This window comes from Choloepus didactylus, chromosome 18 (genome assembly GCF_015220235.1).
Source record: "Choloepus didactylus isolate mChoDid1 chromosome 18, mChoDid1.pri, whole genome shotgun sequence".
In the NCBI taxonomy this organism is placed as follows: domain Eukaryota; kingdom Metazoa; phylum Chordata; class Mammalia; order Pilosa; family Megalonychidae; genus Choloepus; species Choloepus didactylus.
In genome coordinates this window covers 49,305,157-49,331,011 of record NC_051324.1, presented here as the reverse complement: position 1 = coordinate 49,331,011, position 25,855 = coordinate 49,305,157, and the positions used below count along the sequence as shown (strand labels likewise).

The window sequence follows — 25,855 nt, the reverse complement described above, 5'->3', positions numbered from 1 at the left end:
ATAGTTGTGCGTTCATCACCACAATCAATATTTGAACATTTTCGTTACTCAAAAAAATCCCGTAAGTTTTGGTATGTTGTTTTCATTTTCATTCATCTCTAAGTTCCTTTGTGATTTCTTTATCCCATTGGTTATTTAAGAGTATGTTATTTAATTTCCATATATTTATGAATTTTCCAGGTTTTCTTATTTATTGGTAGAATCATTCTATTGTAATGGGAGAAGATACTGGGTATGAGTTCAATCTTTTAAATTTTACTGAGATTTTTTTTTTTATGCCCTAGCACATGGTCTATCCCTGGAGAATGTTCCATGTGCACTTGAGAAAAATGTGTATTCTATTCTATTACATGTGTCTGTTAGATCTAGTTGTTTTATAGTGTTGTTCAGGTCCTCTATTTCCTTATTGATCTTCTGTCTAGATGTTCTATCCAATACTGAAAGTGATGTATAGAAGTCTCCAAATATTATTGTAAATCTGTCTATTTCTCTGTTCATTTTTGTCAGTGTTCACTTTATATATTTTGGGACCCTATTTTTAGGCCCATATCTCTTTATAATTGTTACATTGTGAATTGACCTTTTATCAATATATAATGTCCTTCTTTGTCTCCTTTAATAGTTTTTTTACTTGAAGTCTGTTTTGTCTGATATGTGTATAGCCACACCAGCTATATTTTGGTTACTATTTTCATGGAATATTTTTCTCATCCTTTCACTTTCAGCCTACTTGTGTCTTTTGATTTAAGGTGAGTCTCTTGTAAACAGCATATAGTTGGATCATGTTTTTTTCTTTTAATTTATTCTGCCAGTCTCTGCCTTTTGATTGGAGAGTTTAATTTGTTTATATTTAAAATAATTACTAAGGCAGGACTTCTGCCATTTTGCTACTTGTCTTCTGATATCTTACCTTTTTGGTTCCTAATTTCATTGATTACTTTGTTCTTTTGTGTTTAATTGATTTTTTGTAGTATAACATTTTGATTCCCTTCTCATTTCCTTTATTTATTGGATATTTTCTTAGTGGTTACCATAGAGATTATAAATAATATCCAAAATTTATAACACTCTAGTTTGAATTGATACCAACTTAGCTTTAATAGCATACAAAAACTCTGCTCCTATACCACTCCATCCCCTCCCTTTTTGTTGTCACAAATTGCATTGTCTTCCCATTAACATAGATTTGTAATTATTGTTGTATGCATTTGTCTTTTAAATCATGTAGGAAATCAAAAGAGGACATAAAAGTCAAAGTTGTAATAATACTGGCTTTTATATTTGCCTGTGTAGTTACTTTACCAGAGTTGTTTATTTCTTCATATGACTGAGTTTTTGGCTAGTGTCCTCTCATTTCATTTTGAAGGACTACCTTTAGCAATTCTTGTTGGGTGGGTCTATGAGCGCTAAACTCCCTGGGATTTTGATCTGGGACTGTCATCTTGACTTTTTCACTTTTAAAGGATAGTTTTGCCAGATAGAGAATTCTTGGTTAATAGTTTATTTCAGCACTTTAAAAAAATGTCATCCCACTCCCTGCTGACTTCAATGATTTATATGAGAAATCTGCTGTCAATCTTTTTGAGGATACTCTGTATGTGACAAATCGCTTCAGGCTTGCTTCTTTCAAGATTCTCTCTGTCCTTGGCTTTCAACAATTTGACTATAATGTGTCTCTGTGTGGATCCCTTTGTATTTCTCTTTTTTGGACTTCATTGAGCTTCTTCAATGTGTAGATTTGTGTCTTTATCAAATTTGGGAACTTCTTGAATGTTATTTCTTCAATTGTTCTTTCTGCCCCTTTCTCTCCTTTTTCTGAGATTTCTGTTATGTATATTTTGATGTGCTTGATGGTGTCCCACAGGTCTCTTAGGCTCTGTTCATTTTTCTTCTTTCTTTTTGCTCCTCAGACTGGATTATTTTAATTGACCAATCTTCAGGTTCACTGATTCTTTCTTCTACTTGCTCAAATCCACTATTGAAACCATCTAGTGAATTTTCATTTCAGTTATTCTACTTTTCAGCTCCAGAATTTCTGTTTCCTTCTTATAATTTGTCTTTCTGTTGATATTTCTGTTTGCTCATACTTCGTTTTCTGTTTCCTATAGCTCTTTGTCCATGGTTGCTTTTAGCTCTTGAGCATATTTAAGATAATTGATTTAAAGTCTTTGTCTAATAAGTCCAGTGTCTGTGTTTCCTCAAGGATAGTTTCTGTTAATTTATTCTGTGAATGGGCCATAATTTCTTGTTTCTTTGCATGCTTCATAACTGGACATTTTGAATACTGTAATGTGATCACTGTAGTAATAAGATTCTTCCCCCTCCTCGAGGTTTGTTTTTGTTGGTTGTTACAAGCTGTAGCTATTTGTTTATTTAGTGACTTTTCTAAACTATTTTTGTCTATTTCATGTGTGGTTTCTGAAGTTTCTGTTCCTTTAGCTTGTGTTAAGGTAGTGTTTTGTCAGAAATTTCTTGAACACCAGGAGCCAGAGACCTCAGAGTTTGATAAACCTTCTGAAGCCATTTTGTGTTTATGGACATATGTACATTTCTTTGGACAAAGAGTCCATAGCATTCATACAGTTCTCAAAGAGGCCTACCACCCAGAAAAGATTACTAAAAGCCCTGACCTAAAGCATATAAGATATACTTTATACTTGACTTTGCTGTCTTCATAGTAGTTTCCATATGTAGTGGTCTGCAGAATTGTCAATTCCAATATAAACAATTTTGGCTCATTTCTTTTTATACATACAAATAGAATATATTGATTATGAAAAATTATGGAGTAGGCACAATCCTCTTGTCTTTATCATTGGCCTGAAACTTGTCTAAGGCAATTTTTTCATTTGATTCCTTGCTGCTTCAAAGGCCTTTCTTTTTGTTAACTTTGATGGAGAAAGTTGCTGGTATTTCATCCATAGAAAAATTCTGGATGGAAATTTAGAAAACAGTTTGAAAAAAAAAAGAGTAGACATTTTCACCCCTGACAGTTATGTTATGTATTAAGTAGTTTCTTCCAGCATCTAATCAGCAGCTTAGCAACAGGTTGACATCATATTCAGGCTAAGAATTAGTCATTTGGAAGTGACTAACAACACGGTGTTTTTAATGCTTTGGATTTTTAAGTGTCACACACACAGCAGACAAATGAAGATATCGGAGTCAGGCCTAAAGGAAGACCCTGGTAATCTAGCCCTTGGTGTATAACCTTCAAACCCCAATAAGCAAGATTATCTGGATTTAACATGTGAACTTTCTCCTTCTGACTGTTAGGTCCAGATGTTTTCTCATTCAGCTGCCTGGTTGAAATCTGCGTTAGCTGACTGCAGTTGGATCTAGATTTGAGGATACAGGAATGGCAGTCTTAAAAACTATATTCTGCAGTGGGTGATGCTGTCTAAATAGTAGCATATGGAGACCTGTGGTTTAATAATTAAAAATAATTTGTGACCTTACCCTTAGTAGATTTGTTAATTATGTCAGCTGAATAAGTGAAAATGGGACCTTGATAGATAGTTCACTATGTTAGTCAGTCTGGTGGCATTAAAAACATTGAGAAAATTTGTTAGAACCAGCCTTTTCTGCACCTGCGGCTACAGAAACAGAAATCCCAGTCATGCCTTTGTTACCCCTCAAGGAAATTCATAGCAGTCTTAGAGTAAACAGAAAAGGCTCTGTACTCATTCTCTGAAGTCAGTCTAGGCTTGCGGCCATGCTCCCCACCCACCAAAATTTGAACACAACTTAATGAACCCTTATTACCTTCTTCATGCCTGGAGCCCAGAACTATTTCTGGCATTTTTATGTGAATAGTTCCTTATTCACCATCAGTTGTATAGCTGAATTTTCCTGTTCTAGCCCTTTTAGTTATACTAGTTCTCCCTGCATAGAAGAGATAATTGTTTTTTTTGTCCTCTGGGAGAATTCAACTCTCATGTTCCTCAGTGAACCTTTAGAGGGCCTCCCTGTGGGCATTTTTACCATCGCTGCCTTTAGGTCAGGGATGGTGCTAATTAATATTAATGATATCGTAGCCTCGTAAAGCACACTGAAATATTAGGAAGAGGTTAGGTATAAACAGAATAGAGGGAGATAGTATAGTCCATAAAAGCACAAAATATGGTAAAGAGTAATAAAGTTAGAAAATCTGGATTTTATGGATTTTAATACAATTTTAGAAGGAACAAAAATCATTAGTTACTTAGGTATTTGTCTGAACTTGATAATAAAATAGTAAGTGCTTATAAGCATGGAAGAAGTCCTGTCAGGCCTACCCTTTTACAGTTGATTGTGTTAACCTCCTTTCCCTCTGCCAAATATAGTAGCAGATGTACCTGGTGCTTTTTAACCAGTTACTCGTATTCATTTCCTTGTAAAGGGCATGAAATCAGTTTTACAAGAACAAAAGTAATTAAAGATATTCTTATGATGATTTGTCTTCTGGGATTAATCATAGGTCAGAAACTAAATTTGTCAGTAGTTGGTGAATGGGCAGCTAAACTCTCCCCTATGAGATAGAATCACTATCAGGATAGCTAACTATCAAGTTTTTTATCCTTATAGATTTCTTTTTTTAACAGTGTTAATGTGGTATAATTTGCATATCATTAAGTGTTCAAGTCAGTGATGCTTAGTGAATGTACAGAGTTCTGTGACTACTACCATGTTTTAGAATATTCCCATCATCCAAAAAAGATTCCTTGTGCCTGTTTTCAGTCATTCCCAATTCCTACCCCAGCCTCAGGCAAACACTACTCTGATTTCTGTCTCTATAGATTTGCCTTTTCTGGACTTCTCGTACAAATAGAATCATACCATATGTAGTGTTTTGCTTCTGGCTTCTTTCACTTGGCATAATGTTTTTAAGGTTCATACATGTTGTTGCATGTATCAGTAGTTTGTTCCTTTTTATGGCTATATGATACACATACATTGTATGGGTACACCACATTTTGTTTATTCACCAGTTGATGGGTATTTGGATTGTTTCTACTTTTTGAGCTCTTTTGCTGCTATGAAATTTTGTGTACAAATCTTTATGTGAACATATGTTTTTATATGTTTTGGGTAGATACCTAGAAGTAGAATTGCTGGGTTGTGTGGTAAATTGTTGTTTAACTTTCTAAGAAACTGCCTGTATTTGTTTTCTATTGCTGTATAACAAATTACCCCAAAGCTCAATAGCTTAAAACAACACAAATGTATTATATCGGGAACATAGACACAGAGTATCTGGGTCCTCTGTTTCAGGGTCTCTCACAAGGCTACAGTCAAGGTGTACTAATGAGACTGTGGTCTCATCTGTAGGCTCAACTAGGGCAGGATCAACTTCCATACTCACTCATGTGGTTGTTTTTGGGATTTAGTTCCTTGAGGGTTGTTGAACTGAAGGCCTTATTTCCTCACTGGAAATTTGCCAGAAGTTGCCTTCAGTTCCCTGCCGTGTGGACCTCTTTAACAGAGGGGCCACAGGAATCATGAGAGAGAGAGAGAGAGAGAGAGAGAGAGAGAGATTGAGAGAGAACAAGATGGAAGTCACAGTCATTTATAACCTAATTGCAGAAGTGACTTCCCTTCACTTTACCGTATCCCATTAATTAGAAGCACGTCACTTAGGTCCAACCCATACTCAAGGGGGGGATAAAATTGCAGAAGGGTGTGAATATTAGGAAGTAGGTATCATTGGGAGCCATTTTAGAAAGCTATCACACACTGAACTTTTCTATAGTGGCTGTACCATTTAACATTCACACCAGCAATGTGTGAATTTCTCCATGTCCTCACCAACACTTGTTTTTATTGTCTGTCTTTTTTATTATAGCTATCCTAGTGGGTGTGAAATGGTATCTCATTGTGGTTTTTTTAATTTGCATTTCTCTGATGACTAATGATGTTGAGCATCTTTTCTTTTGCTTATTGGCCATTTGTATAATTTCTCTGGTGAAATGTCAATTCAAATCTTTTTCCCATTTTTAAATTGTTATTCATCTTTGTTGTAAGAGTTTCTCCTATGTTTTCTTGTAAGAGTTTTATAGTTTTAGCTCTTATATTTGGGTCTGTGGTCTATTTTGAGTTAATTTTTGTGAACGGTGTGAGGTAAGGATCTAAATTTATCTTTTGGTATATGATAGGCAGTTGTCCCAGCACTATTTGTTAAAATGACTCCTTCCCTTCTCCCCTGCCCACTTCACCCGTGCCACCCAATTGTCTTGGCACCTTTGTTGAAATCAACTGACTATAAATATAAGGGTTTTACTTCTGAACTCTCAATTCTATTTCATTGATCTATATGTCCATCCTTATGGCAGTAGCACATAGTGTTTATTATTGTAGCTTTGTAGTAAGTTTTGAAATCAGGAAATTTTTTACATATATTCTGGATATAAGTCCTTTATCGGGTTATGTAATTTGAAAATACTTTCTTCCAGTCTGTGGCTTATCTTTTCATTTTCTTTATGGTGTCTTTTGAAACACAAACATTTTTAATTTTGATGAAATCTGCTTCATCGATATTTTAATTTATGGATATTTTCAGCTATAAGTCATGCTTTTGGTGTCATATCTAAGAAATTTTGCTTAACCCAAGGTCATGGAGATATTGTGTCTCAGCCACTATCTTAGGCCTTTATATACATTATTTTGCTTAATTTCATTACTGTAACAACTATGTTAGGTGCAGATATTATCGTCATGTCCAAATGGGAAAATTCACAGAAGTCAAGTGACTTGCTGAGATCACACAGCTAGTTAGTACCACTTGAACCTAGGTTCTGTCTTTCTCCAAAGGCTGTGTTCCTTTATCTGAACCTTTAGGGAATAAAAAGACATTCTAATATATTTCAGTGGACAGAATAAGAGTGCAATACTAAATTGTTCTTTTCTGTAGTTATCAGCACCCATTCTGATGCTATTTGAATACCATTAGTAGAAATCTCTCTATTCAGGATCATTCAAAATAGTAGGAATGTGTACTCTGGTTTGTTAGCTAATTTCTTTTCTAATTTTATTCTGCCAGCAGTATTCCCTTCACAGTTTCTGATGGAGCTGGGATTGTCTTTGCTTGCATCCTTAAAGTGTGTAACTGGGTGGCTGTTAAGCAGTTGTTATATTCCTAGGAATGAACATGTTCTAGTGGCAAGATAGCTTATTCCTTTGTGTGCTTTTCACATCTTACATTTATCCAGAAGTCAATGCTGGGTTTCTTCCATATTTCTCAGTGCTCTAATTCCGTTATTTAAAACCAGAGAGGCTAGTTAAGACTAGGGCAAATTGGGCCAGAGGGTAAAGGTTGAAACTGTGTGTTAAAACTTCAAATTCCATGTGAGACCAAGGGAAGAAATGTTTATTTGGTGTAGGATCTATATTTTCTAAACAATATAACTTCTACAGTCAGTTTGTTCAAACACCGCAATTACATGGAACTTTGAATAGGAAGTAAAATGTGGTAGGTCTGTATAGATTAGAGTGAAATAGCAACACAATCCCAGTGTAATTTGGGCGGAGAATAAAAATATATATTCGGGCCTCCCTGAGGAGCTAGGGGAGGATGTAGAGGTGTTGGACTTCCTCACTGGATTGTTGCTGATGTTCCCACAAACATTGGGGACTGACGGCTTGACTTGCTGAGCCCTCTGTCTTGGGACTTGCCCCTATGAAGCTTGTTACTGCAAAGGAGAGGCTAAACCTGGTTATAATTATACCTAAGAGTCTCCCCCTGAATGCCTCTTTGTTGCTCAGATGTGGCCCTCTCTCTCTAACTAAGCCACCTTGCCAGGTGATTTCACTGCCTTCCTCCCTACGTGGGACCAGACTCCCAGGGGTGTAAATCTCCCTGGCAACACGGGATATGACTCCCAGGGATGAATCTGGACCTGGCATCGTGGGATTGAGAACATCTTCTTGACAAAAAGGGGGATGTGAAATGAAACACAGTAAAGCTTCAGTGGCTAAGAGATTTCAAATGGAGTTGAGAGGTCACTCTGGTAGACGTTCTTAAGCACTATATAGATAAAACTTTTTAGGTTTTAATGTATTGGAATAGCTAAAAGTAAATACCTGAAACTATCAAACTCCAACCCAGTAGAGTAGCCTTGACTCTTGAAGACGATTGTATAACAATGTAGACTACAAGGGGTGACAGTGTGATTGTGAAAATCTTGTGGGTCACACTCCCTTTATCCAGTGTATGGATGAATGAGTAGAAAAATGGGGACAAAAACTAAATGAAAAATAGGGTGGGATGGGGAGGATGATTTGGGTGTTCTTTTTTATTTTTATTTTTTATTCTTACTCTGATTCTTTCTGGTATAAGGAAAATGTTCAAAAATAGATTGGGGTGCTGAATGCACAACTCTATGATGGTACTGTGCACAGTTGATTGTACACCATGATTGTATGGTGTGTGAACATATCTCAATAAAAATGAATTAAAAAAAAAAACAGGGAGAAAGGAAGAAGCAGAGAGGGAAGAAAGTCCAAATAATGTATAACAGATGGTAAATTTTACATTATTTTGTACATGCTTTATTTTACTCAATTTAATGTTAAAAGGAACAAAAATATTCTAATTCTTTAATCCTTATACTCAAGTATTCCTCTCCTCTCCTCCAAGAATCCTTTATACCCTTTAGGTCAGTTTGGTAAACCCTAAGATAGAAATACAATGTATTGTTTTCCTCTGCTCTGGCCTAGTGTGCTAGCCTTAGGCAAAATTGCAATCTGTGTAATTTTTTAAAATACCTTCAACCCCAATTTTTTAGTTGAAGCAAAGAGCAGTTTTGCACTCCTTCCTTCCTTCTCTCCTTTTCTTCTTTCCTTCCATTCATTTGGTAAGTAGTCACTCACTTGTGTGCCAAGTGATGTTGAGGGTACGAGCAGATTAATAATAGACATTGACATCGGGCAGCCACCATGTAGGGGATTAGGAAACAGGAAATACTGTAGGAGAAGTAGATTTGGAAAGGAAGAAGAAAGGAAAGGGGTAATGAGCTAGTTTGCAACTTGTTAAGTGTGAAACAAGTGTAGGAAATCCAGGGAGTGATTGGAAGAATCTGTCTGGGGCTCGGCAGAGAGATTCAGCCTGGAGATGCAGATTTGGGAGTTGTCAGCTAAGTGAGGTAGAAACAGAATCAGGAAAGAACAGAAGCTAAGGGAAAAGGCTCAAGAAGTAGGGACTGGCCAATGGCATCTTGTTTCAAAGTGGTGGAGTAGGAGGGGCAGAAGCCAGACTGCAGTAAGAAAGAAGTCAACTGGAAACTGGTTATCACTGTGGGATTTGGGCCTTTCTCTGATGTACCATGAGAAGAACTCTGCATATTATCGGTCAGCTTCAGAATGTTGTAAACAAATTAGGGGGTGCTTTGGCAAATTGACTTATTACTACTTCTTCCCAGCTGGCCTGTTTGTTATCACTAAATTGGTTCAGACTGCCCAAGTAGTTTGTTCATTCATTCATTCAATACCTATAGTAACTGGGCCTCTGATAGGTTCTGGGGGACAAATATTAATAGAACCTGGCCCCTGCCTTAAAGGTACTCCTCATCTACATGGGAAATAATCATGTTAACTGTCCTGTAACACAACACGTACTATATATACCAGGATTTATCTGTGCACTGGATATTGAAGACATTATCATTCCTTTCTTTACCTGTGATCCTGAGTATAGTATTGTGATGGTCAGAATGTTTTTAGCCAATTTTTAAATTTTTCTAAGAATTATAATTTAATAAGCTTTAATTTTCTTATTGAATTCTCTTTAAAATAGAGTGAGTATTCTTCACAAGGGAATTATGATTGAAAAGAAAGTTTATAAATGAAATTTCTACCAGATGCATGTTTTATTCTATTTCTGGTATATATAGGCAACATCTCAGTCTCTTTAAATGTATTTTCATTTATTATTTTTAGTGGATAGTGGTTATGTCTAAGGAATATAAATACAAAATAATATAATAGATAAAAAACCAGTAGAAAAGTTAGTAGTTATAATGGAAAGAAATGAAACAATACTTTAGTATCTGTATACTGCTTTGTAGTTTGAAAAGAATATTCACACATCATGTCCTTCAGTCCTCACAACTACAGCTAAAGAATTGCACCTAGCCTCATGACATCTGAAGATCTTAGCCCACCTGAGCAGCTGGACCTTACCTACTGCTGATGTATATTCTATTAAAAGTAATGAATCTCCTCATGTTCTAATAGGGAAGCAAAGAATTACACTGAAATTAATAAACAAAATTATTTTCATTTTTATGCCAGTGAATAAGCTATTTGATAGATAAAAAGATGAAGATTAATGTCGTTAGTAAAGTTGAGGGTGGTTCCTTTGCAACTGAAATGTTATGTTTCCATGCTAATGCTCTTGAATTTGAAATGACATGGTTTACTAACTAGCAGTTTAGATATTTTTAAGGGCAAATTTAAAAATCTGGTAAGAATATGGTTTTTAAATCATATTTTTATTGTAGAGTTAACATATATACATAGAAGTGATAACTTTCCAAGTGCAAGTTAACAAGTAGAGAGCAAATTTCAAAGAATGTTATGGGTTACAGCTCTACAGTTTCAGTTATTTCCTTATTGTGAAACATAATATATATGCAAAAAGGTAATATCTTTCAAGGTATGATTTGACAAGTAATTATATAGGAAATTTCCAAAAATGTTATGAGTTACAGTACTGTGGGTTCAATTATTTCCTTATTGTGAAATATAACATATATACAGAAAGGTGATAACTTTCAAATTACAATGTAACAAGTAGCTATAGAACAAATTTTAGAGGATGCTTTGGGTTACAGTTCCACCATTTCAGTTCTTCCCTTCTAGCTATTCTAATACCCTAGCAACTAAGAAGAAGAAAATTATATTGAGATTAAGTATTCATAATTCTTTGTTAAATTCCATCTTGTCTGTTGCTACCCCTTCCTCTAGTTTAATCACTCTCCTGAACTTCAGGGATGTCTAGACAGTGACCACCCTAACTTTTTCCTGTTGAAAAGGGGTGTCGGCTTTATGGGATAAGGAGACATATCTGGTTGATGTTCTTGAAAAGGCTATTGCCCCTGGGTTTTGGGATGTAGCTGGTATAGGAGTTCTCTGGAGGATTTGAGTTTCTGAAGAATGAACTTAGTGGGTGAAACTTTTATAGAATCTCATATAGGGATCTGGTATTCTTTAGGGTTTTCAGGACTACTGTTGACTTGGGCTTATCATACTGTGGTCATTTGGCAATCCAGTTGAAGTTGCATAGGAGTAACCTCCAGGATAGCCTCTTGACTATTTGAATTCTCTCAGCCACTGAAACCTTATTTTGTTGCCTTTATTTTTCGCCTTTTGGTCAAAAAAAGCATTCTGAACCCCTTGATGCCAGGGTCAGGCTCATTCCCGGAATCTGTGTCCCAACTCGCAAGAGAGACTCATTCACCTGGGGGGGGGGGGGTCCTGTCCCACAATGGGGAGAAGGTGATGAATTTATTTGCTGAGTTAGGCTTAGAGAGAGAAAATCCACATTTGAGCAACAAAAGAGGTTCTCTGGAGGTGACTCTTAGGCATAATTATAGGTGGGCTTAGCTTCCCCTTTACAACCTTAAGTTTTCACCAGAGAAAGCCTCAAGACCGAGGGCTTGACTTATAAAGTAGTGACTCGTAAGATCACATAGCATATGTTATGTCCATGGTAATCCATCCAAATCTCACATTATCATAACTTAGTTGTACAGTCCTCATCACTCTTCATTTTAAACAAATCTCATGACCCAACACACCTTGTAGCTCTTTTCAGCCCTTAATTATTTGTCCCTCTCATTTGTGTGGTAAGAAAATGCTTTAATTGGAACTTAACCAAACTGGATATTATCCAAACCTGCTATCTCTTATCCATTGAGATATTAATATTTTATCTCTTATTAGTCTGATTTCTCTTTTCCAGTTTTTTCCTCGTTTTAAAATAGGCATTTTTGAAATTACTACTGTCTATCATTTTAAAACTTAAAAGAAAAGAATAAGGAAAACATAATAGATCCTGTAAATCAATAAACTAAAGTTTATTTGCATTGAAGCTTTATTATTTTACTGGTGAACAAACACTAAAACTTCTCCTTATTCTTTACTTCTCAAAATATCATTGACTTTTCTCTTTTCTCACTTTACACATAAAACTGTCAATTAGAAAATGAAAATGACCCATAATTTCAGTGTTCTTGTTCTTACTACAAAGAGGTCATTGTGGGAAAGGGGTTCAGATATTAATTTTATAAGGTAAACTGTTCTGCTTAATCTGTTTGTCCTAGATTGGGTGATAGCAGCAAACTCTGTAAACTAAATACCTACAATACATATATCTCCCATTTTGCTCTTTAGTGCTTCAAGCTTCTAAATCCTATTAACAGCTGTCAAAACCTGGTAAACTATTTAGATGCTTTCACAATTTGTTTAATTGGATAGTTAGAAAATGGCATGCGAGAAAAGCCCACCCCCCTTTCTTTTAGCCTGGCTGAACATCTGTAGCATTAGGGTCTCATTATCTCTGAATTGGCATAGCAAATCAGTGGCATCATTAAAATGCCACATTAAGATGATTAAGCTTCTTTGTTATCCAGTTGACTTTTGCATGTGCTGAGGATTTCATGGTTATGACCCCCGATCCTTGTAAAACACTCGAACGCCATCACCTTTTTGTGTTTTCCCTGTTTAACAGCCTCTATCTTGTTTTGTCCCTTCTCACCCTTATCTCTGGCAAACTTGAGGCTATTACTTCAGCAATTTGAGTTGGATTCTGAGGATCTCATAGTGCAGGATAGAAATTCAGAATTCCGAGATCACATTGGGAAATTCCTAGTAACAACACGCCATCCAAGACACCTGAGTTGCCTGTTCTATTTGCCGTCTTTGATAGGTTCTTCTCTCCAACGGAGCATTTTATGTGCCAGTTTAAAAACAAACTGAGGCACAGTTGGCTGAGACTGCTATTGCCCCTGAAGGATTTAAATGTTGGATCCTTTCCAGAACCCATTGTTTTTGCACTGTCTCAGGTGAAACCAAAAATGTCTACTCTGGAGTGCAAGCCTTTCATGTGATAACCATCACCCCAGGAAATGAAACCATGTGCATCAGCCCCAGTGAGCCAAGCCTTTGTTCTCTTCAGCCTACGAAATTCTCTCTGGGGTGTGTGTTTGTGTTAGCATGTGTCATTTTCCTAAGAGGCCTCCAGAATACAGACAAAGATGGGAGCAACTGTACCCCAGAGCAGCTCTTTCAGAAAGAAGTTTAATTTAATCTAATTTCCTATGGGCTAAATTCAATTTAGACATCTTTTTCCCCGCTCTGGGAATGTAGAGCAATTACCTTTATCAGCAATTTGTGGTTTGGTATCTTCTTTTCTCCACAAGTCAAGTTATAAAAAAAATTTACTCAGGAAGCCTTTAAAATTTTTTATTATGAAATATATTCATAGATACAAAAAGGCAAATATAATTATATGTGTAGTTTAAAAGAATAATAGTAAAACAAGCATCCATGGACTCATGACCTGGCCTAAAAAATAAAATATTGCTAGCCACCACAAAGATTCTTAATAGTCTTTTAAGTGTCAATTTAAGTTACGCATCTAAGAAACCTGATACCTGTTATTGGAAGAATGGAATGCACAAGACCAAAATGGAGGATTATTCAAATTACAAAAGGTTTACAGGAGACTGCGAGAGACAGTTCCTCAAATATATTCAAGTATTTGTTGCCAGATAATTAAGATTTTCTGACTTTATTAAATGTTTCAGGTATTTGCCAGTCACTGACAACTGAAAAATCAGTGGAAAATGAAGATAAACATCTCTGAATGTATTATGTAAATCCGTGGGACAATATTATTGGTTTTACTTATAAAATTTTATGAATGCATTGACTATATAAAGGTAAATCCGAAGGGATTGATTACAGTAACGTTAAACATAAAGCAGAAGGAGATAGGCATATGAGAGCACAGAAATAGGAAAAAATTTTTCTAGGTAAGGGTATCAAGGAAAATTGCAAGACAGGAGTGGCTTTTAAACTGCATCTAAAAATGGAATAGAATTTGTTGTGGGGTTTTGAAAAACAAGGTTAAAAAAAAAATGTTGTGGGGAAGGGCGTTTTAGATGTGGGACAGACTGAAGAAGAGGCTTGGAAAACTGCAGTTATTGATATTGCTGCTGCATTTCTCAAACTTTAATGTGCCTAAGAACCCTTGAGGATTTTGATCAGGTTGTTCTGGGTGAGGCCTTGAAAGTCTCCATGTCCAGCAATCCCCTGGAGAATGCTGTACTGCTGACTTGAGGATCTCACTTGGAGTAGCAAAGTTATAGTTTAGGGAGAAGGATGATTCAAGACTAGTGAGAAATGAAGTGATCAGGTAGGCTTGGACTTTATTTTGTAAGCAAGATGAAATCATTGAAAGTTTCTGAACAAGGGTTTCCATGCTACAAGATGATTAATTTGGCAATAGTATAAAGTAGAGGTTGCATACACTGTGGGCGAAGTAGGAGGCTAATGCAATACTACATTCATGCACTAAATTTTTGTTGGGTATGTAGACACTGTGCCAAACTCTCAATCCCATTGTACATAAGATTTACCCAGAAGCGTGTTTTTTTTAAAATGCATATTTGCAGTCTCTCCCCCAGATTAGTAAATCTATGGTGGAACCCTAAAATTTTTGTTTTAAAACCACAAAACCTCGGGTCTTTCAAATACAGGTTGAACAGTGTAGTAGGAGATACAGGGTTTTTTAAAAATCAGACACCGTGTAGCTTCTGCCCTCAGGTAGCTTTTCAGATCAGTAGGGGAGATAAGGTTTGTTTAAAAGTAACTCAGGGGAAAAAGGGACAGGTTATTTCTGGGCGAGGGAATCAGAGAAGGCATTGTGGGGGGAGATGGCATATTAGTTTGGCCTTTAAAAAATGTGTAGGATTTGGATCTGTGAGAATTTGGGGGAAAGACCTTTTAGGCAGAGAAAATAATTTGAACAAAAGTGAAAAATACTTAGAAGTTGTTTAGTTTGGTTAAGGATATCTGAGTAGTTGAAATCAACATTACAAAAATAGGGACCAGATCATGAAAGGCCTTTCAGTTTCTTTGTTTCTGAGTTTGGACTTTATTTGTAGGCAGTGGAGAACATTGAAGAATTTCAACAGGGCTATGATATGACCAGAGCTATAGTTTAAGAAAAGAAATGTGGTGGTAGGGTATAGGATGAGCTGGAAAGGAATGAGAAAGTTGAGGCAGGGAGAACAATGCAGAAGCTGCTGAAGTAGATCATGGGAAGGGTAAAGAGGGTCTGAGAATTAGGCTAATGGACATGCAGAATGGTGTGGAGGAGAAACAGATTGGAGAGAGGGTATAATATAGAACCAGTGGGGGAGTGAATATGGGGCATCAACAAGAGGAAGGAAAGATGACTGTAAGGATTCTAGCCTGAGTAACTTGGAAAATACTTAGGAAGCCTTTGGGAAGAGAGGAATGGAAAACGGGACAGATTACACTTGGAGATAATATTTTGGAATTATTCATTTAAGGTATTAGTGAAGCCTTAAGAGTGGATGAAATTGCTATAAGGTAGAGTGCGTAGAGAAAAAAAAAAGAAGGTCAGGGGCAGTATTTAGGAGACAGAGGTAGGAAAGGAGCTAGAAAGAATCTATCAGAAAGGTAAGGTCAGGAGTTAACGGTTTAATTGAAGAAATAGAAGTACAGAAAAATCAAGGAATGTTGGCCCATAGTGTCAGGGGCTACAGAGAAACTGGGGAGAATGACCCACAAAATGGCATGGATTTAAGAATCAGGAGATTATTGGTGATCTTCAGGAGAGGAGATGCAGTGAATTGTGGAGGAAGAAGCCAGATTACAGGTAATTTTGAGTCAGTTTTGAGGCTATAGAGGTAGAGCATGAATTAACATTGTAGTGTATCCATATAGAAAGGAGTGTTGAGAGAGGATGAGGTTAAGTAAGATGAAACGAGTCTAAACTAAATTGCAAATGAAAATGGAAGAGAGGAGTTGGCATCTGGAAAACCTAAAGACTTAAAATCAATTAGTCATGGAGACTGATTCAGTGTGGAGATAGAAAAAGAAAGAATCCCATAGTTTCAGGACTTAGAGACTGAAAGAAGGAAAATGCCATTTGTAAATACTGTATAAAGAAGTCATATACTACAAGCAAGTTTGGGTTCAGAGATGACAACTTTGATTCCAGACATGTTTGTAAATATTTTCTAGGGGTGCTAAGTAGAATGCTCCCCTTTCCTCTGCTCCAATGAATCTTTCTCCAAGAGACGGAATGAATCTCTTCCTTTGGAGCAGACTGGTGTCTTCCCTGTTTGTTTTGGTGGACTGCATTTGAAGGCTGGGTGCTAAGCCCGATAACTTCTCAAGAATCTCATTCATATGTTAGATTTTAATTTATTCTAATATCCAACTCTGTTTACTTTCGCGTGGTCTTTCCCCAAACCCTAACGAATTGCTGATCCCCAGTAACCATGCCGAGAGGTGACCCAGGTTCTTAATCTAAAGGTAAGATGCCAATGGCAAACCAGCAACTGTATCGGGAACTCTTTTAGTCCACTGAGTCCAAGGGAAATGTCTCCCCTAATGCCCTGTCCATGTAACTCTTAGGCTCTCACTGGGGGCCCTAGGTCTCAAATGCTGTCTTCCTTGCTTTACAACTAAAGCCAAGTTCTTGATCTTGAGCCAGGTCAGTGTAGTATTGATTCCAAGTCAGGCCCCCTAAGGCCAAATCTGGGGGAAGAAGCTGCATTTTTTTTTTAATGGCGTCTGTTTTTCAGACTCAGCACATTGATTAGTATTGTTTAATGTTCACTGACCATGGAGTGGCCTGAAATTGTTCATTTTAAAATTTTTAAGCAAAATGAAAAGAATCCTTTTCTGCCAGCCCTTTCTGTCTGCTGTTTTTGGTTTTTAGTAGCTGAAGTTTTCCGTTGAGGTTCTTTTAAACGCCTACATGCAAACTGAAGAGCACTCAAGCTTTGGTGGGATATCACCCACAGCTGGAGGGATGGAGGAAGGGAGGTGGGTACAAGCATCAGGTGCATCCTTCTCTTTTAAAAAATTAAAAAAACAAAAACCACTTAAGCAAACAAATCCCATCTGAAAGCAGTCTGAAAGACCTGTCCAGAGAAAGCAGAGAACGACGTCTTTCCATGTAGGAAGTGGATACCAATTCATATATAACACAAATGCATGGGATGGGCAAATTTGAAACATACTGAACTTATCCTACAGCCCTACATCTCTGCTAGTCAGTGAGTGAAAGGTTGTGAACCATGAACTGTGGTGAGAAGCAGTGGGACAGTGCTGCAGCAATGGCTTCTCTGTTGGTGGTTATGCTCCTGTCTTGCTCTATTAAGCAAACACAGTTAATATAGATGAAAGGTAACCTTGATAGAAGTGAAAATTGAAACTTGGGTTGAAGGTGACAAGCCAGGCACAGCTGCAGTTGTACTTCCTCCTATGTAGCAAGAGGAGCAGCACTTACTGACTTTTTTTGGAAGAGATGTAGTTTTTAAAAATATCCTTACTACAGTGTGCTTTGGGTTTTAACATCTACACCATTGGTGAGAGTGTGTGGAGTGTAGAAAGAAGTCACTTAGATCTGGTGTCAAATCCAAATAAGTGATAGTTCAAGGTCAAGTTCAGCATTCCAGTCATACCTCTGCTTTTAATTGGCTGTGTCACCTTGGACAAATCACCTAAAACAGATCTGCTCCTGGATTTCCGTATCTGAAAAACAAGAGGGTTGGATTGGATGATCTGTAAATTCCTTTCTGGCCCTAAAATTCCACTGATTTGTGATTGTTCATGCATGGAGGAGTACAACTTCTGATTTCTAAGCATGTTTGAAAAAGCATTCATACAGCACATTTTAGAAATGAAAAATCCCTTATAAATGTTTATTATTATTATTACTTTGAGGAAATTTTTAGATTTAGAGGTCCGATACATAAATTTGCCTTCCTCATTTCTTGTGTTCTTCAGCTTAAGATTGTTGTACTCTTTTTAAGATAGTACTTGATCAGCCAACCCTCTTTGGCCAGTCCCTTCCGTCCTATCCAGTCCTACAATTCTAGGGTCTTGAATTTAGCCCTCTTTGACTTGGGTATAGGGACCCTTCTCCCTGCTTAGGTTGAGCTCTGTTTACCTATGAGAATGAAAGTGACTCCTTAGAAGGTTATGTTAAAGAATTACTTCTCCTTTTATCTTTCTCAACAGTATTTCACTAGTACTGATGCTTCCTCTACATTCAGTGTCTTGTCTTTATCAGTTCCAAGAGAGATAGGGAGATAAGATGTGTTTTAGCAGTTCAAATACATGGAAAGGGAAGAGGCAGAACCTGGCTTAAAATCAGAAAAACCGTATTAACTATTCAACTGTCAACCTTAGTGACTTCAATTGGATGCATTTGAAAGATAAAAACCATATTTACTTTCTCCTTTAAACCTAAGAGCACATCACTTTGCCTTTAACTACAGCCACCAAAAAAGGTACTAGATCTGAGAACCTGTCTTCTCCCCCAGTCCTGGAGAAGAGTTGCTCAAAATGTTTTCTTCATGGTTGCTTTGAGCAGTCATAGCTAAAATCTGTTACTTCTAACTTTCTGGATTGCTTGAAATACTGTGATCTATTTGTGTGTGTGAGTATGTGTGCTATCCTCTGATTATGGTTTGGAATTCAGATAATAAATGATCATCCTAATGGTGTTTTCTTGTTTTGTAGATGCACAGTGTTATGTTAGCTTCATTTGATATTTAATTGTCAGTTGAGGGTCTGTTCTTTGAGCTGCTTTGATAGTTGCAAACACAATCATTGTTCATTTCTGCATTTTCTTCCCTGCAGATGATTCAGTGAAAGTGGAAGATGAATATAGCGAAAGAGATGAGAATGTTTTAAAGCCAGAGCCCATGGGAAATGTAGAAGAGCTTGAAATTCCTTACAGCTATTCGAGAGAATATAATGAATATGAAAACATTAAGTTAGAGAGACACGTCTCGTATGATGGTAGCCGGCCAACCAGTGGAAAAATGAACTGCGATGTGTGTGGATTATCCTGTGTTAGCTTCAATGTCTTAATGGTTCATAAGCGGAGCCATACTGGTAAACAGTCTTCTTTTTCCATTCTTCTGAAAACTGTCCTGAGGCAACCATGTGAGAAATGAAGTGGTGGGATTTGGGGATTTTGATTTCTTCCATTGATATTTTGCTATAATTCTGATGCTCTCTCTCCCTCTCTGCATTTCTATTTACTCGGTGATTTTTATTCTTACTTCACTGTGCATTTGACAAACATATTGCAAATGCTATAAATAAAAAAAGACTGGAGAGCAGTGTTCTAGGTCAGCCAAGTATTTTTTCTTCAGTCAATCAGTAGGAGTTGAATTGTGTGATTTGCTTCTTAGGCATCTTTCATAACACATTTAATAAAAGCAGAGCCCCTTACTGTCTTGGGTTCAAATTTGGTAGATGAAAAGAAATAATTTTTATTATCAGTTTTAAAGAATTTATCTTGAGACAATAAACAGGTAGTCTGTATAGAAATGCATACAAACAGAACAATTCCACTGGGCCCCGTAGATTCCATCTGACATTTGATACAGAGCATTTCTGGCCCATGATACCTTATTAGGACTTGTGTCTTAGGTTCTTTTTTTCAGACAGAGATTATATGCTAAATAATATAAAAGTAATGTAAAAACTTATACCCATTAGGCACTTCTTAGAGCTGTTCGGTTCTTTGCTCTGATTCAAGACAAGATGATACCTAAAATAGCCTTGCTAAGTGGGTGCTTTCTGTCTTCCAAAGGGAAGATTCCATAAGTCTTTTGCTTGCTTCATAATACAGCTCTCAAATGATCCCTATGTGAACAGAAACTGTCTAAAAGACAAGCTTTGCCATAGACATCTCACCTGTGTATGTGCTTCTCCACTTGCTTGGTGACCAGAAGTCTCCTTTTTGTCCTTTTTAAAGGTGAACGCCCATTCCAGTGTAATCAGTGTGGGGCATCTTTTACTCAGAAAGGTAACCTCCTCCGCCACATTAAACTGCACACAGGGGAAAAACCTTTTAAGTGTCACCTCTGCAACTACGCATGCCAGAGAAGAGATGCACTCACAGGTCATCTTAGGACACATTCTGGTAAGTGAGAGAAATGAGCATTCCAGATCTGGGAAATGCCTGTCCCTGAGAGCCCATTGTGGAAACTAGAAAGAGTTAAGTATGGAGGTTTTAATCTGTCATTCTTGTTCTGAAGGGTTACAACAGCAGAGACCTCTAGGGCTAATTACACTTCCATTAAGGCATTAATTGCTCTCCGTCTGGCTCTTTGAGGATGATCATCTTTTTACCATCTTTGCTCCCCTAGAGAACAACACAAGTCAGACTGGAAGAGCCTGCCCCACAAAAAAAAATGCCTTTTTAATTTTTGCAAAAAAATTACAGCCATCAGTATTTACTGATGGTAAACTTTATTAAAAGATTATTTTCCTTAAAAAAAGAAAAGAAAACCTTTTCATTTCAAAAGACTGGGAAATCAAATGCACAGTTTGTGAATTACAGAAATTCTGTAAACTGGGTATAAATCATTGTTGGGGTTAATTTGGAGGTCATTCTGGGCTAAATTTCTTAAACCTAACTTTCTTCTTGATCAGCCTCTTTATTTTTAACCTTTAAAAGATGAGCAGCAGTAAGAATGCATAAAAAGCTATGTGCTTATTTCATGTTTTTACTCTTTATTTTGACCAAACAAGATAATAACAACGGTTTCTTTTTTCAACATTTAGAATTTCCCTCCTAGAAAAAAGAGACTGAGTTTATTTTCAAATTTGGGACTTCATGTTCTTGATGTTATCTGACAACATTTTAATTGAAAAAAAAAAAAAAAAAAAGAAGTTGCAGCTTTATTCTTATGTCAGTCCACATACATACTGCTTTGACCAAAACCTAGTCCTAAGCACAATTCAGAGACCAAGGAATTAAACAAGTCAGCCCTGACAGAATCCACCTTGAGAGATCATAAGTGGCAAAGAGGGTTCTTTTATAGCTTATTCTTCAAAGTAACAAATTAAGACTGAGTTTGATCCAAAATAATTAGAATGGTTCCATTCCATTGCCTTTTTCAAGTAAGATCCAATAATAGTAGTCATTTTTAAATGTTTAGTTCTTGCAAACTTACATTTATTTTAATTTGAGATTCCATAAGGATCTTTTAGTGCTTTAAATCCCAAAGACCCTGTTTTAAGCAGAGCAAGAAGATTAGAAAATATAAATCTCAGCCCCTAAAACTACAGCTCCATGGGGTATGTTGTACCAATAGATCAGAAAGGCCATCCCTGCACAGTTAAAATGAAGCTGAGTTGAAGTTATTGCTTACATATTTCAAGCAATAAAGAATTTGGAGTTGTTGGGAGGATAAAGGTTATCTGAATTGCATGGATGAACTTTTGAAGAAACTGTTGCTTCACCTTAGAAATTAAGATGAAATCATCTTTGCGGTTTATTCTTATTTCTGTTATTCAAACAATAGCCTTAATTAACTAGCTCCGTTTTTATTGTTTTAGCACAGACTTTGCTATAGCCACTTGGCAGAGACGAGCTAAGTTTATCCAAGTAAGTCCATGCTCCCAACAGGCCATCCATCAGTTTTTAGCTGAATGGCTACACTCCCACAAACTGTAGCACTCTTTACTTACAGCCAGATGGATGTCACAAATTAAGGAATCCCTTCCTATTTCATTCTGTATCACATTAACTCACTTGAAGAATACGAACGCCCTATGTTTGTTTGGGTTTTTTTTTCCGGAAGGAAAAAGACTTGATCTGGAGCCAAAACACTATACTAAATGATAAACGTTAAATCCAAATCCTCTCATCTGGTATAGGAGGCTATCCTTTGGAAGAATTTGCTGACATAATAATCAATTGTAGACCACAGCCTTATTTCAGCTTACTAAATTTAAAAGTAATGTAGATTCTAAAGCATCTAAATACTCTGGCTTCTCTCAGCAGTCTCATTCCTAGTGGTCAATTTTCACAGAGCCCCAACTGACCATTTGTTCTATAACCCCTGAAGGTCACTGAGTGCCCCTTGTGCTCTCCTTACAGTTGAGAAACCCTATAAATGTGAGTTTTGTGGAAGGAGTTACAAACAGAGGAGTTCCCTTGAGGAACACAAGGAGCGCTGCCGTACCTTTCTTCAGAGCACTGACCTGGGTGAGACTGGTGAGTTCATGCAATGCTCATTCCACACATTTAGTGAGCATCTACGATGGGCCAGGCGCTGTTCTAGGCCATGGGATACAATAGTAAATAAAAAGACAGAAAACCCTGCCCTCATGGAGTTTATATCTCAATGGGGGAAGGCAGGCTATATAAACAAAATGAGTGAGTAAAGTATATAGCATATCAGAAGGTAGTAGGTATTAATGAGAAAAATGAAGCAGGTACTTGGGGGTGAGAATAAGTCAAGGGAGGTTTCAAGAAGAAGGTGACATTTTAACAGACTTAAAGGAAATAAGGGAATGAGTCCTGCAGATAACTAGGGAATAAGTGCAAAGACTCAGGGGCTTGAATTTTTAAAAGTTTAAATAATCTATGTGGCTAGAACTGGTGAGTAATGGGACATGAGGCCAGAGAGAAAATGGGAAAACAGATCTTATCAGGCCTGTAGGCCATTGCAAAGAATTTGGCTTTTACTCTGAGTGAAATGGAAAACGTTCAAAGGGTTTTGAAGGTGACACGATTGTACTTCCCACTTGAAAAGAATCACTCTAGTTGCTGTTGAGAATAGATGGTATTAGGGCAAGTTTAGAAATTGGGGCGTCAAGTTAGGAGGCCATTGCAGTCATTCAAGCAAGAGAAATTTGTCTTGGAGCAGGTGGTAGTGGTAGAGCTAAGGGGAAGTGTTCTAATTTTATATATATATATATTAAAGATAGATCCACAGGATTTCCTAACAGATTGATGTAGAATGAGACTTGAAGAATGGAGTTGTCATTGACTGAAATGCTCAAGATTGGGAGTGGAGCACACTGGGAAGAGGCTGGGACGGAATTGATTAAAACTGCCAGGATTTCCTTTGCAGAGGACCCAAAAATCATACCCTTTTCTACACAGATGATTTATTGTGATGCTTGTTTTTGGCTCTGAGGGTTCCATATTTTATTCAGTGTTCCAAATTAGATGCCTAGGGACAGTTGATTGAAATACTAGGTGCCTTTACATTTATCGATTATGGTTTTATTTCTGGCATTCTTTTGTTGAAACAACCTGAAAATCCTTTCTGTTGCATCTTTGCAGTTGTCTTTTGTCCTGTTCAGTTGACCATCACCCTTGTTGTGGAGCTTGAAGTGTCTGACATTTTTTATTTGGTTACTTGAACCAATTGCTTATTTACGATAGGGAAAAATCCTTATGGGATTTGGTAGTTGACAGCAGTAGTTGCAGTTGAAATGTAAAGCAGAAAGAATACGAAAGTATGACAAACAATGTGAAGCTCAGGAAAAATGGAATGGAAATCATAAGTGGTTAAACTACCAGTTTCCAGTAAGAGGAAACTTTTGTTTTAGATAAAGCCTGTTTTATGGTGTTAGGAGCTGGCCAACTGAATTCAGTTTGTTTGCCACTGCTTCTGCTTTTTATCCTGATGGCATCTTTAGTTTTATCAGGCAGTTGGATTTCCTCCTTATTTCTGAAGAGAAATGTGTACTCTCTTTCAAAAAAAAAAACACCTAAAACTTGGGTTTTGACATCTTAAATACCATGCTTAAGGTGATATGGTTAGGCAGTTCTCCCCCAGACAGAATATAGGCATCTTTGCTTCCAGTTCTACCTTTCAGACAAGGTATCAGAGCTCTACTGTGAGAAATTCCAAAGCTATTAAAATCCATTGTATTCCAAATGGAATCATTAATGTGTAAAGCTAGAAGGATTCAAGGGAGTATCTAATGCTACCTCATTTTAGAAATGAGGAAATTGAGACTCATCAAAGTTCATTGACTTGCTTAAAAATCACTAGAACTTTGTTTTTAATGATTAGTAATTTTTTAATTTATTGAGATATAAATAACATACCATAAAATTCACCTTTTAAAAGTGTACAATTCAGTAAATTTTCATATATTCAAAAACTTTTGCAACCATCACCACTGTCTAATTCTGAAACATTTTCATCACCCCACAAAGAAACCCGGTAGCTATCAGTAGTCACTCTAATTCTTCCTGTCCCCCAGCTTCTGACAACCACTAATCTACTGTCCGTCTCTATGGATTTGCCTTTTCTATGCATTCTACATAGGTGGAATCATACAATATGTGGCCTTCTGTGTCTGGCTTCTTTCACTTAGCATAATGTTTTCAGGGTTCATTCATGTTGCAGTGTGTATCAATACTTCATTCTTTTTTTATGGCTGAATAAAATTTCATTGTATGACTATGCCACTTTTTGTTTATCCATTAATCAATTGATGGATATTGGATCATTTCTACTTTTTGGCTTGATTAGCTAAATTTTTTAAAGTTTATGTATTATCTGGTTAGGAAATCTAGTATCACACATATTAATGAATACACACACATGCATCTTTGTATATCTGGATTTTACTGGAAATAGAAGGAAAAAATCAGTAATCCATGCTCTATGAACATTAAGTTCAAAATTATTGATTACCACCACCTTACTTACCCACTCCCATAATATTAGGAATTTTTAATTAGGAAAGTTATCAAAATTAATATTTTAGCTGCCATCAGTGGTATGATTCAGGAAATGCTGAAATACAGAGGTTGAGTTCATTTGCATGTCATGGGGTGGTTTGATGGATGCGTGCAACATACTCTTAAGTCTCAGCAAAAAAAAAAATAAAGGATTAACTAAGTCAGCAAGTTTTGATTTTTTTAAAAATAAACATGTATTGATGGTTTCATCTTACAAAATACATAAAGTCATAGCTTAATCATGTATAAATACTACATGTCAGTCAGTATATTACTGTTTTATATTTCAGATAGTTCTCATGATTGTCCCTTAAATCCAAAATTAAAGAATGTTTAATCCAACACAAACTAATCCTTTAATTATTGCCACTGCTTCCTATATGGATTCCATTTCTGTTTCCATCTTAAAATTGGAAGGCCCAGTCCAGATATAGTGTTCCATACTGATCCTGACCAATATAGTATCACCAGTGATACATCATATCCCTTTATCCCTAGTTTTTAAAATTATGGTTTTCCATTACTCCTGTGGATTCAGCATTCATTCCTCAAGTGCTTATTATAAACTGAAGTGCAGCCTAGTGTGAGAGCCAAGCTTTGGGACACACCTGCACCCATTAGGAAGCAGGAATTTCTAGAAGAAGAATGGATGAAATGACCTTGGAGTGGAGACCAGTCTGCAAAAGAGGTCAGGTGTTGAGTAACAGGACTTCTGGCCTTGCCAATCATTTTCTTTTATTCAGATAGTATTGGTTGAGTATCCTATGTGCCAGGCTCTGCATCAGAACTGTTTGTAAATATGAGTAAACAATAAGTCCCTACCTTTGAAGCACCCACAGTCCAATGAGGGAATAGGCATTTGATCTATTAATAGTAGTACAGGGAGAGGTCTAAGACATATGGGGTATTGCTACTTCATCCCAGTTTCAACTGCATCACAAGTGACATCATCAGGATATGCTATGCCTGCTGTCTTAATGGAGAACACGTGAAAAGAAGGAATATAGAAAACCATGGACTTTATGTTCTCATCAGCTTGATCCTTATTCCAGAAAGGGACTAACAGCTGGTACAGAGATTCATTTAGCCTCATTT

General features: G+C 36.7%; 1 protein-coding gene across 3 annotated transcripts in view; it reads left to right on the top strand.

Moving 5' to 3' along the window:
• Positions 1-25,855, top strand: part of IKZF3 (IKAROS family zinc finger 3) — an 89,214-nt gene that overhangs the window by 43,145 nt on the left and 20,214 nt on the right. For all 3 annotated transcript variants that reach the window (XR_005212635.1, XM_037808660.1, XM_037808659.1), the window contains exons 4-6: positions 18,889-19,146; positions 20,018-20,185; positions 22,151-22,267. Coding sequence is in view for 2 of the 3 variants with exons in the window: in XM_037808660.1 (XP_037664588.1) it covers positions 18,889-19,146; positions 20,018-20,185; positions 22,151-22,267 (543 nt within the window). In the remaining variant the exon portion in view is untranslated. The remainder of the gene's footprint in view (positions 1-18,888; positions 19,147-20,017; positions 20,186-22,150; positions 22,268-25,855) is intronic.